The sequence below is a fragment of the Somniosus microcephalus genome, chromosome 6, assembly GCF_052327205.1.
Source record: "Somniosus microcephalus isolate GS21.2 chromosome 6, FLI_Smic_1.0, whole genome shotgun sequence".
Classification (NCBI taxonomy): Eukaryota; Metazoa; Chordata; class Chondrichthyes; order Squaliformes; family Somniosidae; genus Somniosus; species Somniosus microcephalus.
The window spans coordinates 209,281,987-209,296,729 of NC_140992.1; the positions used below are offsets into that span (position 1 = coordinate 209,281,987).

Genomic DNA, 14,743 nt, shown 5'->3' on the forward strand with positions numbered 1-14,743 from the left:
AGACTTCTAAATAAGCAACAACATAAATATGGCTAACATTTAGTACCAATATTTCAATGTTTTACAATCCATTATGAAACTAGGTATAAAAATCACACAATAAATGCAAAGGCACCTATTCTGCCATTTTATATATAGCCAAAGAATTAATACAAAAGAAAATATCAAATGTCAATGAATGAATTTGCAAATGTAATGTAATTCCACTAAAATGAAAACACACAGGTGAAAGGCAGGTAAATGGTTTATTTACCAGCTGTACAGCACTACATTAATTAAATGCTTTACCCTAGCTTTCACAACCCCATTGAAAGAGTATTTTTTTTACATAGTTTCCTCATCAGCTTGACTCCCTTTCCTTCACTGAAACAGTACAGCTAAGTATAAAAAAAACCAAAATCAACCCAGAGTCAGAGCTAAAAAGGGGGCAGAAAGCAGATTTAATTGCAATTCATCTAGAACAGAAGAAATAATTTCATGTTGAGTCAGCAAATAAAGCTTACGTTTTCTGACATACTTTTGTGGCACAACTTTCTCATATCTGCAACAGCGCAAACTTCTTTTAAACTTCACATTACTTTATTTTGCAACACAAAGCACAAATGGGTATGCTCACTCTTCAAAACTCTGCCTCGTCCTCGTTTTAAAGGATTAGTTCCATTAGGCCCTCTTACAAATACATCAGATACATGAGGTTCAGAGAAGCAAAAAAAATATATAGTTAGGTGGGAGACAGCCAACCTATAGTGGAAATATAAGTAATTAAAATTTACAACATTAAAATCTGCAACTTTAAAGGGATTTGTAGTATGGTGTGAATGTGCTCATTACAATTGGACATTTTCTGCTCTGAACAGCTCAATTTGCAAATTAATTTTTACATGATTCTGCACATATTCACAAACACTGAAGAGTTTGACTCTTTGTGACAAATGTAATTTGTAAACGTCTCAAGCAGTGGTTAAAATGTTACTCTCCTGCACTTTGATACATAATCACTAGAAAAGATTAAAATGTAAAAAAGTTATCTACAACAAGCATGACCATTTTTGAGATGCCCTGTACAAAAAAAAAGCAAACACACAACAACCGTCAGTGTTACTATGGATGGTCAGTTGTAAAATAATTCACGTGGCTTGAACTTAATTTAACAGTAACACAATGATTTTCAATCAGTGATTTGCATTCTGAGACGCCCAACTATAGCGGAAGAAACCAAAAGTTGTGTATTACCATTTATAATTGGGTTGCACAAAGACATGACTATACTTCCAAAAATTCACAATTCTTTTGTATTTAAAGTTTACTACAAGTCAAATTTCCACCTGCTCAGCTCTTAAGTATAGCAGGGTTTTTATGGTAAAAATAGCCTATGTTCTTTGCAACATATATATATATCACAATGTTTCGTGCCACTGGGAAACATTCCTCTTATTATGCAAAAGAGCTACGGCACAGATACTGTACACAATTGTTATTTAAGGGCAGGAACTAGTTTACTGCTCTGTGTACATAAAGTGTACAAAGCATCTCATGGTATACCACTTCAGTACTGAGAAATCATTCAGAGAAAACATATTGGGTACAATTTATGTAACAAATAAAATAACAGAATTTCTGATTCATAAATAGCATTCTATGCTATAAAAAGGGAACCTAGTCTATACTCATTTTAGCTTCCTGAATGAGAAATTCTCTCTAGTACTCAGAAGGTTAAATGGTCTAAATCATTTCATATAAGCATGTGTCAAAGCAAAAATACATGTTATCTTATTCCACGGGGCCATATTATTAGCATGCCTGGCCTTCCTCCATCACCGGTCCATCATACTAAGGATCATCTCGGGTGTGATGTCTCCATTCTGAGCCTCAATTCCTGCTTGCACCTGCACATCTTCAGCCTCAGGCTCTTTCTTTATCTCAACAATTATGTTTTCAATAGTTGTAGTCCCTTCTTCTTGCAACTGTTGAACTGCTCCTGCTGAGATGAAAATGGAACAAGATCAAAGTCAAAAATAAACTGCAAGAAAAAAAATCAGAAATGTGCTTTTAAAGGAGGGGAATTTTATTCTGATCAAAAATGCTCCATTCCAACAGAGAACTGGCAAACAGGAAGCAAACAATATTATGTCAAGTGTGATTCTCTTTGAACTTTAAAAACAGACTTGGTAGTGCTACAGATTGCTAAAATGTCAGTTCACTCCGTTTGCCAAATTGCTAATATCAGCCAAGTGTTTGAGGGAGAGCCATCTCAGGTCTATTTCCTAGAATCCAGTGTCAGAACATTATTGTTGGTCTAAAAGCAAATTTCTACATCCATGTTATTTACATAGATAAGAAGTGACAGAGATTCAAGTACTGATCCCCCTGCATTACTCCACTCAACACCTTGCAAGTAGTCTGGTTTCCTATTTTTTTTAACCAATTTCTTATCTTGTATGTTCTACTCTGAATACCCATAATTTTTAGTTTATTGTAAGTCTCTCACGTTGGACCATGCCAAAGCTTTCTGAAGATGTAAAAATATAACCAGTTTCACTAATAACTTTGCGGACTTTACAAAAACAGTAGATCGTGTGTAAATCAGAACCTTCTCCGTCTAAATCCAAGCTGATTAATTCTTATTAAGCTATTGCTATACAATACTCCTCCAACCAACTCCTTAGAATGGTTTCCACTATTCTACCTACGACTGATTTTAAACCTGTTGATTACTTACTGCTGCACTAATTGCTGATGGCCCAGAAATTCCGTTCGCAGCCCTGCGATTTGGAAAAATCTGCGCCTGGACCGGAGGGCTCCCGGGAGGCGCAGAGTTCCGTTGCTGTGCCTCTTCAAACTGCCGGTGTGCAGGACACGCGTATCCCGGGGCGCAGGTAGTTCGCAGCGCCCCTGGGATCACGTGGGCCATGGGGAGCCAATCGGAGCAGGGAATCTCCATTCATAGATTTGACAGGAAGACCTGTCAAATCTATGAATAGAGGTCACCCCCAAAATATAAGTTAAAAAAAAAAAATCACATTTTTAAAATGACTATAAATTACATAAATTAACTATTTTAAACAAAAATTTAAATTTTTGAAAAAAATAATTAAAGTTTTTAACAGGGCTAAAAATAAACTTACCTTTCTTTAAAGTATTTTAAAATGATAAGTCAGTGGAAATTTTTTTTTTTTAAACTTTCTTCAACTCTTAGCCTGGTAAAAGCAGGCCTTGCGCAAAGCAGGCACAAGAATTGTAAGTGTTTTCTGCGGACGGAGGGTCTCCAAAAAACGGAACTCTCCACCCTCAGAGGCCCTGCTCCAGGGCAGGCGTCCAATCTGTCAAGCGCTTTCTTGCCAGATCGGAAATGCCGGTTTCCAGCGCATGCGCAATGCATGCCTGAAACCGGCATTTCCGATGTCCCTACGGGTGAGTACACAGCGCGTACTCACCCATAGGGATTGGGATTTCTGCCTCAATATATATTTTCAAGCTTAAACATGGTAAAAACAGTACGAGATTCCAGAATCATGTCTTATCAGAATGTTTATTTCAATTACATTCTACATTGCTTGTGTACATTTAAAGACATACTGGGAATCCCAGAATTAATGCTGTACAAATTGAGCCAAAGTATACCAAAATAGTCAAATGCAAAGCATTATACAAGATAAAGCAAAAGTCAAGGAGAGCTCTACCCCTAGCCCAGCTCAATGGATAACTGCACCAACTTGGTGTGGCACTGAGCCAAACAAACCAGGTCTATCTTGAGTAAACTGTTTCATCTGGGGCAGCAGTGGGGTGCTACAGTTGGCCTCAATGACCCTATGCTAGGAAGAACAAAATACAAAGACAGACAGTTAGCCATGGCTCCTGTTCCTGATATTACCCAACAATACTTACTGAAAGTACACAGTAAGCACTTAGTAAGGACAGGTTGTGGCTCATTGTGATGATCCTACTGTTGGAATCATGAGCTGAACCAATGGTGCACCAAAAATAGATTATTGGACTTTTGCATAGCATGCAAATATTTTTTTTATGAAATGGTACCCTACCAGTATTTTTATTTGATTGATTGGCTTTGCCAGGTGGTCTACCCCTTCGCTTTTTGGCTGGTGTAGGTATTGGGATGACTTCTGCAATAGGCTGCTCCTCTTCTTCCTCTTCCTCAGGTTTGCTCACAACTGGCTCATCCTCCTCTTCACCATCTAGTTCAGGTTCAGCATTATCCTCATCATCTACAAAAGTACAAAGTACACTGATGAAAACAAGAATGTATTCAAGCATCAGAACAAGACAGTTTACCCACCCATCATTAAAAATCCAATTTAGTATTGTGTGGTAAGGCAACTGATCCTGGCCTTATTAACACAGTTTATTTCTTTTGTTCTTTAATAATCTCTCCTTCAAGTCCTCTCACACAATGCTTTCCCTGTTATACTCAGTCTGACATTGCCACTTGCTGTGGGGAGAATAGCAGAAATGATCCCAAGTACTCTTGAACTTTTCACATTACAAGAGTCATTAAACCACATTAATTAAGCATTGAAAAATATTCAACTGTTTTGGGGTACAAATCCCACCCCAAACTTCGATTAAAAGAGCAAATATGGGTTAGCATTGTGAAATTCAAATTTCTACATTAACCAACTCATTACATAACCTTGGAAAATGGCTTTAATAGAAGGTCTGAAGTCCAGTGAATAGTGCAGAAGTTGCGAAGACCAAAACACAAAAAGCATAGAGAAAATATATAATGTGGCAAAAGATTAACTATTAATAGAGGAGAAAGACAAGCATTAAGAAAATATGAAACACAAAGTATTAAGACTAGATACTTCTTACTTTACCCTTCCCTCATATCCATCTTCCAAAATCATTAAAGTTCAAAATACTGTGGGGGCAGGGGTAAGTAAAGAATGACTGACACTTTGATGCCACTTTACCCAGCTATGACATCCCAGGAAAAGACATGACAGGAGCAGATTAATTAGTCCTTTGAGATGACTGCCATTTTGTTAGCCGTCAGGTCTTTTTAATCTCAATTCCATGACCTTTTACTATGTTGTTAAATATCCTTACTTCAATTATTTATCTCCTTTTTAACATCTCAACTAATTCTGCATCTATAACTTTCAGGGGCATTGCACTTCATATAGCCACATGTTTTTTTCTGGATTCAGTATTAACCACTTTAGATTGAATTTTTATTATGTCTCTTTGTTCTATTTATATCAGGTCCAGTGTTAAAACCTGCTACATTAATGACAGTACAGTACTACCTGTGACTGGGCAACATGAAGTTCCAGATGACAGTTAAGTCACTTGACCACTTCCAGAAAGTGTCAACGGCTTCAGGCGGATAAGCGTCTGCAGGAGGGCAGTGGGACACGATGGAGGAACTGCTATCAAAAGGCTGATGGACTAATCCTTAATCTAGCCAAACGCATCCACAATCCGCAAGTTGTGACACAGCTGAAGTACATAAGTCAATGAAAGAGCAACCATGGACAATCCTGTCAATAAGACGACCGAAGATGATGATTGTACTATCTACACTGTTAATTTCCCATTATTATTTTAAATATCTCAATCCTATCACCCTTAAATCTCAACTCCAGGGAATATAACCCAAATTAACCCAGTCTCTCATCGTAGCCAAGACCCTTCATCCCCATTAGCATCCTGGTTAGTCGTCACTAGAAATGCTCGAAAGCTACTACAGGAAACTCTCGATTTACCAGCACCTAAATAACCGGAAATCTCTTAACCGGCAAAATTCAGGAGTAGATTCAGGTAAGTTTTACTTCATATTAGTGGCCGTTCCTGGATCTGTGGCTGTGTAACTGGGGTTCCTGCACCTGTTGCTAAGCAACAGGGAAGCCTGGATCTGTTGGTGTACGGGGCTCTCGTACCTTTTACTATACCTCTCTGTAATCCGGACTTTTTGATAAACCGGCATCACGCTGGTCCCGAATAAAAAACGTTTCCTGTATATCATTCCGAAGGAGACACACCCAAAAACTGAATGCCTTACTCCAGATGACCAGAAGTCTGCAACTGCAATAGTACTTCCTTGATTTTATATTGTATATCTCTTTGGATTGCTTTTTGCCCGTGAGCTAACTTTTTTATTTTATAAATGATTTTGCTTTGGTTAAAAAGAGCTGACATGGGTAACAAAATGGTACATTCAAAACGTGCAAAAAGCATTATTTGGCTAAATTTGGAATACCAGTTACAAGTATGTTGCAAATTCTGCAGTCAATAGAGCACTGCTTGACAGCATGACATCATGTGGGAGAGATTTAAGGTATGTGAACGAGTGTTGCAATGTTACCCTGGAAAAGTCTCCAACCAATACCATGCAGTGTTTTGAAGTAGGAGGCAAAGCTGAAATCCGAAGTCATTTACAATAAGCAACTATAAAGCTTAGTGAAGGCTTACAATTTAACTGCCTTGTAGCTGGCAGAAGTGGGAAGACTTGCTGCAACTGCTGATATTCTAGTGGAACAGGGCAATGGCTCTGAATAAACAGTTATATTAGAAGAGGTTGGGAAGAAAATGAGCTAAACAGCAATAAAGTTGAAAGGCAACACACAAAAAGGTTCAAATAATCAAACCTAGACATATTTCAACAGCTTACTGCATCATCAGAATCAAGCCATTGGTTGTCTCTAATTAATTCTACCTCAATCACTTACACAGGCTGAGAATTATTGGCTCACTTATATTCAGGGTTCTCTCATCCTTCTGGAGTGAGAATACATGATACACTCTTGTGATGCAAACAGAAATAGCAGACGACCTTTTTCTGGCAGCTACTCATGCCATGCCATAGCTTGCACTGAATATAAAAAGGGCCTTCACATGAATGCGGTTTCCCAATTTGTTATGGATTTTGGAAAATCCCTATTCAAATGACCTAGATCGCTTCCTAGTGATGTTAGATTTTAGAGCAAAATTGTCCAGTCAAGTAACTGGTACGACTACTTATAAAGGAGTGCAGTATTACCACTATCAGAGGAGTCTCCTTTCTTGGACTGCATTTTCCGTTTCCTCCCACGTCCCTTGCTCTTCTTACGCTCTACAGCATCTCCTTCTTCCCCTCCTGGCCCACTGCAATTCTCAGCATGTTTCGTCATTGTATTCTGCAAAAAAACATAGCAAAAGGTATGTTTATACAGCAAATGCTTACACTGCAGGTTACATGGAACATCACTGGATTCCTAAGCCTTGGTAAACATACAAAATTGTATAATAGCATAGACATTCTAAACTTGTTGCGTTCCTGGCTCCTAGGTAGATCTGAAAACTAATACAAGTAAGCAATAAATGAGAGAAATAATGGCCCGGAAATTGCTGAAAACTTGCGCTGTAGTAATGGCACATCTATGACATAAGCCATTACTACAGCACAGAGATTCCAGGAAATTATGGTGCGAGTGATTCAGGAAGAGCAGGGGAGTACTCCCAGTGTCCTGGCCAATATTTATCCCTCAAATCAACATCACTAAAACAGATTATCTGGTCATTATCTCTGTGCTGTTTGTGGGATCTTGCTGTGTGCAAATTGGCTGCTACATTTCCTTATGTTGGAACAGTGACTAGACTTCAAAAGTACTTTATTGATTGTAAAGCACTTTGGGATGTCTTGAAAGGCGCTATATAAATGCAAGTCTTTCTTTCTTTACCAGATGGCTGGAATGTTTCCCGTTAAATGGAACTGAATTTTTGAGAGCCATTTAATGTTTGTATCCAGTTACTGATCTCTGGCTCGCCTAACAGTGTCAATCGCTAATTTAGAGTATCGATCTATTTAAAGTTACGATGACTTTGAGACATTGAAAAATAGGAGCATGGGGTAGGCCATTTGGCCCTTCGAGCCTGCTCCGCCATTCAATATGATCATGGCTGATCCTCTATCTCAATACCATATTCCCGCTCTCTCCCCATACCTTGATGCCATGCAGCTGCTCTGACATTAAAGGCAGTGATATCTGAGAAATTAATGATCCCCTACAAAACACAGGATGCGTGCTTTCAAATGAATTTACTTACCAATATCTGAAAACTATTACAATTTATAAGCCTTCAATTAGCTCAGGTACCTGCAACTACATATGCTGCCCATATTACACTGAGGAATAATATTTCCACAACTTTACAAAACAAAATAACCTAACAGATTCGTGGTAACTTTGCAAAACATGACTCACAGGTCAAGCATGTGCTTTTCTAAACCAGAATTTAAAAAATGATACTGTTCATATGATCAAAATCGGAATTGGTGGCAAATATTTCAACGGCGGCACCTCAAAATCCTTGCTCGGCCTATTTAATATGAGTTCTCCAGCAAGTTCTGGTGTAAATTCGCTACTGGAGGAATGATCCAACTAGTAATAGTTCGGGGCCAAATTCTGGGCCATGTAAAAAAAAAAAATTAGGCATAGAGTTACAGGAAACTTTGGTTTATCCGGAGGTTGTATGTCTGGAATACTCGATCGAACGGCAAAAATCAGGAGCCGTTTTCTGTAAGTTTTTTTAGATCTCGTTCTTTTTTTTCCCCCCCAGTCAGCCACTGCAAGGTCTGTAGCTATAGCAACAGCTTCAGCTACAGACGCTTGCAGCTGCAGCCGACTCTTTAGAAGCTGTTGCTAAGCAACAGTGTTTGTTGTCAGATACGGAGATGAAAACCTCCGTATGCTTCAACATTAACTTTGTATGTCCGGCAGTTTTGATAGATCGGCAACACGCCGGTCCAGTCAGTGCCGGATATCACAAAGTTTCCTGTATTGAACTTCATGCCTTGGTAATGAACTTATCATATCTTAGCATGTAAATAGAGTACTTTTACGCTGCTTTATATTATTCTGTGGCTGCTAGCTCCCATAACCAGGTCTCCTACAGACAGATGAAGCTAAAACAATTGGATTGTGTTAGACTGGCAGCCAGGAATACCAATTTTTCCTTGGTTTTTGGTGTCCACCACCAGTTTAACTGTACAAACAAAAATCTGTAAATGCTGGAAATACATAAGTCAAACAGCATAACTGAAACATTAACCTGTCTTTACTCTTTACTAATTCTGACTGATTGGCAGTGCATTGCCAGCATTTTCTGTTTTTGTTGCTGGTCCAACCATGCCTAGTAAAAGCACTCCACCAGCAGCAGATTGATCTAAGCACATCAAATAAATTGTTTTATGACATCAGTAGTTGAGGACATCACGATGCAATTACATTGTGCACACTTGGCAACCACTTTGTCACTGCCACTTTCTGCATGCATTTCCCCATTGCTGCCACTTTACTGGAAGACCAATAGCACGACTGAAAAGTGTGTTTTTTTTTTAAAACAAGAGTTGCACTTGAGCCATGATCCCAGGACCCAGTCTACAATATAAAAAGGCCCTACACACATACATTGTTGGAAAACAACATCAGGAGAAAAGTTTTATTCATCAATTCACGTTTCTGCCTTTGAAATTCAGCACAGCGCATGTCCCAGTGTTATTTTCTTACATAATCCATCATCAAAGATCAAGTGACACTATTCGTGCAGAGACCACTTCTTGGTATAACAGTGCTCCTTTGAAGTAGTTTGCAAGGCCTGAAGTAATTTGCGCGCTTTCACTAAAGAGTCTGGATCGGACAGCTGTGTGACTAGTTGTTCATCACAGCAGTCCTCCAAATAGACCAGAATATGTAATTTCTCAGGCTATGACACCACTTTCTGCAGTACTTGGGAACTGCATATGCAGACCAAGACATTTTCAACATTAAATGCACTATATAAATGCAAGTTGTTGCCAACTAATAAGCAGTTTCACCTGAATATAAAATATCAGGTACCTTACGAGTGAATGCTTTGCCACATTTTGTGCACACAAAAGTGGCAGGAATAAAACTAGGATCATGGTAGCGCCTGAAGTGCATGTCCAATAGTTGTTTCTGCCGAAAAGTCTTATCACACTGGTTGCAGGAATAAGGCTTCTCTCCAGTATGAGTTCGTTTGTGCATCACCATGTGACGTTCCTTTAGTAAGAAAAGGGAAAACAAAAAATTAAGTGAAGAAAGTAAGTAATATAGGAAGTACTGAAAATGAGAGCAGTGGAAGCAATTATTTTTGGCCCCTGCAATGAACTCCACTCCCTCACCACTGATTCGCTCCCCACTCCTGGTCACGCGCTCAGGCTGAAACAAATCATGAAATCTTGTTCAATACTTCAAACCCCACATTCTATCCACCACCAAGACTATTGCCACTTCCACCTTGAAACACATGACACAATCATCACTTCTAGATTATAGGCCCAGATATTCCGATCCCTACGGGTGGGTACGCGCCGTGTACCCACCCGCAGGGACATCGGAAATGTCGGTTTCAGGCATACACTGAAAACCGGCATTTCCGATCTGTCAAGAATGGTCTTGACAGATCCTTTGGCTGCCCCAGAGAAGGGCCTCTGCGGGCGGATAGTTCTGCTTTTTGGAGACCCTCTGCCCGCAGAAAACCCTTACAATTCTTACGCCTGGTAAAAGCAGGCGTAAGGCCTGCTTTTACCAGGATAAGAGTTAAAAAAAGTTTTTCAAAAAAATTTCACTGATTTATCATTTAAAAATACTTTTTAAAAAGTTTATTTTTAGCCCTTAAAAAACTAATTATTTTTTTCAAAAAAATTAATTTGTTTAAAATATTGTAATTTCAAGTCATTTTAAAAATGTGATTTAAAAAAAAAGTTTTACTGTTTTTTCATTGATCTCCATTCATATATTTGACAGGTCTTCCTGTCAAATGTATGAAGGGAGATTCCCTTCCGTGATTGGCTCCCCATGGTCCACGTGATCCCAAGGACGCTGTGAACTACATGCACTTCTGGGGTACGTGGGCCCTGCGCAATTCAAGTTTGGTGAGGCCCAGGAGCGGAAGTGTGCGCGTCCCGGGAGCCCTCAGGTAAGGGCGCAGATTTTTCCAGATCGAAGGCCTCCGCCCGTGGGAGGCCTGCGATCAGAAAATACGGGCCTGTATCTTCATCGTTCACCCTCCATAAACTCCAACGTGTGCAAAACTCAGCCATCCCTATCCAGTCCTGAATTCAGTCCCCCATCCTTGCTGACCTACATTCTACAAATTCAAAATCCTCATGTCTTCAAATCCCTTCAGACCTCCCCATCCTATTTTGGCAAACTCCTCTGACCCATGTCTCCTTCAGCACCCTGTGATCCTCAGATTTGTAGACCCTCCCCTGCGCCACGGTGGAGGAGCCATCAGCTGCATCAGCCCATTATCTGGAATACCATCCCCAAACTCCTCTGCCATTCCTTTTCTTTGCCCACTTTTAAAACTCTCTCAAAGCCCATCTCTTCAAACAAGGTTTAATCCCTCCCACTCCATTCCCTTATTCTAAAACACCATAGGATATTTTCTGCATAAAAATCACATAAGTTGTTACGGTGTTGGTTATCATTTTATTGATATATTATAAATAAGACCTCCTCCATTGTTTTTTTTAAAATTTATTAGTTCATGGGATGTGGAAGTCGCTGGCAAGGCCGGTATTTATTACCCATCCCTAATTGCCCTCAAGGTGGTGGTGGTGAGCCGCCTTCTTGAGCCGCTTGTGGTGGAAGTACAGTGCTGACTTTGTCGTAGAGGTTTGGTATAACTGAGTGGCTTGCTAGGCCATTTCAGAGGGCAGTTAAGAGTCAACCACATTGCTGTGGGTCTGGAGTCACATATAGGCCAGACCAGGTAAGGACGGCAGATTTCCTTCCTATTGTGGTTTTTATGACAATCCGGTATTTTCATGGTTACTAGCTTTTTATTCCAGATTTATTTAATTAACTGCTGCCGTGGTGGGATTTGAACTCACGTCTCTGGATCATTAATCCAGGCTTCTGGATTACTAGTTCAGTAACATAACCACTATGCCACTGTTAGCTCTGTGAATTCCTACATGCTCTGAAAGCAACTATAGATATTAAATACAGATGCTCCTAAACTTGACTAACTTGAGTAACAGTTTAAACTGTTGAAGGTAACTGAAAACCTAAAAAAGCATGATCTACAGAAATGTCTAGCAGGTCTTAAGAGTTCTTAATGACAACAGCATTTTCAAACAACCAAACTCTTAACTAGCAGACAATTTCCACACTGTATTGATCAAAGGAGATAGAAGCAAAGGAATACTGTGGTCCAGAGGCCATTGCATAAGGAAATCCTTTAAGTGTAAATTGCCTCCTCCCCTGCCTTCCTCTGGAAAAAAAGAGTGGTTATATCTACCCATCAGGAAAGTAACCACAGACCTCTGGCAACTCAATCAAAAGCACAAATGCTTCAGATGATATGGAGTCCCCCTGGGTGCTAGCTGAGGTAGAACTAGTTCAACCAGTGCCACAATAGAAGATAGTGCTTTGGCAGCTATCTTGACAATAGTAACCTATCAGATTAAGATGCAACAAACTTTCAGCAAAAGCCATATAGTGTATATTGCAGTCCCAAAAAATGCAGAATTTATTGAATATACTCCTCTACCACCATAGTAATGAGGTTTGTTCAACTGCAATACCTGTTTACATGCATAATCACAAAGTTCACATTTGAAACGTTTCTCGTTCTTGTGAGATTTCTGGTGCTGTATGAGGGCATATCGCTCATGAAAGACTGCATCACAATAACGGCACTTCTTGCCTGACTCAAGATAGGAATGCTGTTTTCTCAGATGAACACCTGGGAAGAAAAGGGAGGTTTAAAAGAGATTTAACTTGCATCTTACAGCACTATTTAACACAACAGGGGACTGAACGACACAATGGTGCCCTTTCAACTTCTGGATAGCCCTGACTGGTGGGATTAATGCATTCTATTTACAGACCACAAGGATCCCAAGTAAAGTTTTGTGGCATTGATACATGCACCCTGGAATCTACTGTGCATGTATTTATGGCACAAATCTTCCAAACTAGACACTAAATAATCAAAGATCATTGGTATAGGAATGGAAGTTTTACACTAATGCAGTGGAGAATTACTTTTCTTAAGCTGGGATATGCTATATTGCTGGGTAATGTAGAGGGAGCTTTACCCTGCATCTGATTTGAGCAAAATCTTGACTGTTTGAAGCTGACAACAGGTGGAACAAATTGAAAAGTGTGCTACTTCCACCATAAGCAGCCTTCTCATCAATGAGAATAAACAGTAAAGTTGAAATTCCATTTCTTAGCACAACAAATCGATTAAGCACTAGTCAATCAGAATTCAGGCCAAAGTTGTTTTCATGCAGTCAAGAAGCCTAGCGTTAATCTCAAAGCTTCATTATAACAGCATAGCACAAGAACAAGTACATTCTTCAATCGCAATTCACTACTTTTTAATGATCCAAGTATGCACTTAGTCTCCTAGCGTCACTGGTTTTGTTTTGTTTTTTTTAAAAAAGATCTTGCACCACCCATTCGGTCCCAACCTACTAAACCAATTTTTTAAATATTGAAGTGCAAGACTTCATTCACCACCCAATCCATACATTTTTTTCACTTTACTTGGGGTAAAGGGAGAGGTGGAGAAAAGAGAAATGAGAAACAAAAGTGAAAAGTAGGCTGAATGGGATGCCTGCGTCCTCTAACCTCTAGCTGGGAAAGCAACTTGCACCATGACACATACTTGAACCTGTGATATTACAGGTAGGAAGCAAAGGCACTAGATTCATTTCTCTAAATCCACAAGAATTAAGTGATTTACTGCTCAGATGGGGCAGAACTTGAGCTTTGTGGATGATTTTTCTGGCCCTGACTACTGTTTTCTTGTATATGGATATGCACAATATTGAAATTGTGGCCCAATTGTGTTAATATTTGCCACAAATTACACAGATGACAACGAGCGAGATGGCTTTGGTCTGCTGACATATCAGCAGTTTTGGAGCAGTAATTTCCCTAATTTGTATACATTTATATTTGAAGTTTTGAAGGTCTAACACTTACCCAGATCACTTTTTCTAGCAATAACAGTGTCACAATGTGGACAGTGAAATTTAGCCACATTCTCCGTATGTTTCTGTAAAATGTGCATCTTCATTGTTCCACTTTGAGTGAAGCGAGCATGGCAGATATAGCATTCGTAGGGCTTCTCACCTATTTAAGAAATTCACATTTTAGAATAGCCTGATGAGCACTAAACTACTATGGGTGCACCTTTTGATCAGTACAACTTAAAAAACCATTGAACAACAAAGCCTATAATTTTAAAGCAATTAGGAATTCATCCCCACAAAAGATTTGCTTCAATATTAACAAAATAAGCACACCAGCATTATTCAGAAATAAAAATAGTATCACCCCAGAAAATAAAGAAAAACAGCACTCTAAAATCCAATGTAAACACCACCTTTGTGCAGGTGTTAATAAGCTGCAAATATAGGAATCAGGTTCTGTAAAGAACGGGGATGTTGACCTCTCCCAGTTGCTTCCAGGTATTAAGCCAGACAGGTCAGAAAGGTTCAATCCCTGGTATGCCTTTTCTAAATAAACCACCCAGTGCCATCAAGAACATTAATTACAGTGTAATAAAGAACTAAACTATAAAAAAAAACAAGGAAACTTATAAACTCAAATAATGTTGTTGCTGGTACCCATGATGCACTCCAGTCCCTGCGGTGCTCACTGTTCACAGAAGGCCTCAAGCGTACTGGCGGACACCGCATGCTAATTCTCCAGGGCTACCCAGGTGTGGATCAGACCGCAGAAAAGAGCCAAGCAGT

General features: G+C 39.4%; 1 protein-coding gene across 3 annotated transcripts in view; it reads right to left on the reverse strand.

Annotated features, from left to right (window-relative positions):
- Positions 1-226: 226 nt before the first annotated feature.
- ctcf (CCCTC-binding factor (zinc finger protein)) overlaps positions 227-14,743 on the reverse strand; it is a 49,140-nt gene continuing 34,623 nt past the window's right edge. Inside the window, exons 6-11 of one of the 3 annotated variants that reach the window (XM_085991332.1) lie at positions 13,968-14,117; positions 12,557-12,717; positions 9,840-10,022; positions 7,001-7,136; positions 4,041-4,223; positions 227-1,978 (exon numbers count right to left, since the gene is read on the reverse strand). In XM_085991332.1, the coding sequence (XP_085847458.1) occupies positions 1,815-1,978; positions 4,041-4,223; positions 7,001-7,136; positions 9,840-10,022; positions 12,557-12,717; positions 13,968-14,117 (977 nt within the window). In that variant the 3' untranslated portion in view covers positions 227-1,814. Of the gene's footprint in view, positions 1,982-4,040; positions 4,224-7,000; positions 7,137-9,839; positions 10,023-12,556; positions 12,718-13,967; positions 14,118-14,743 lie in introns of all 3 variants that reach the window. The other 2 variants (XM_085991331.1, XM_085991333.1) reach the window with 2 other exon arrangements.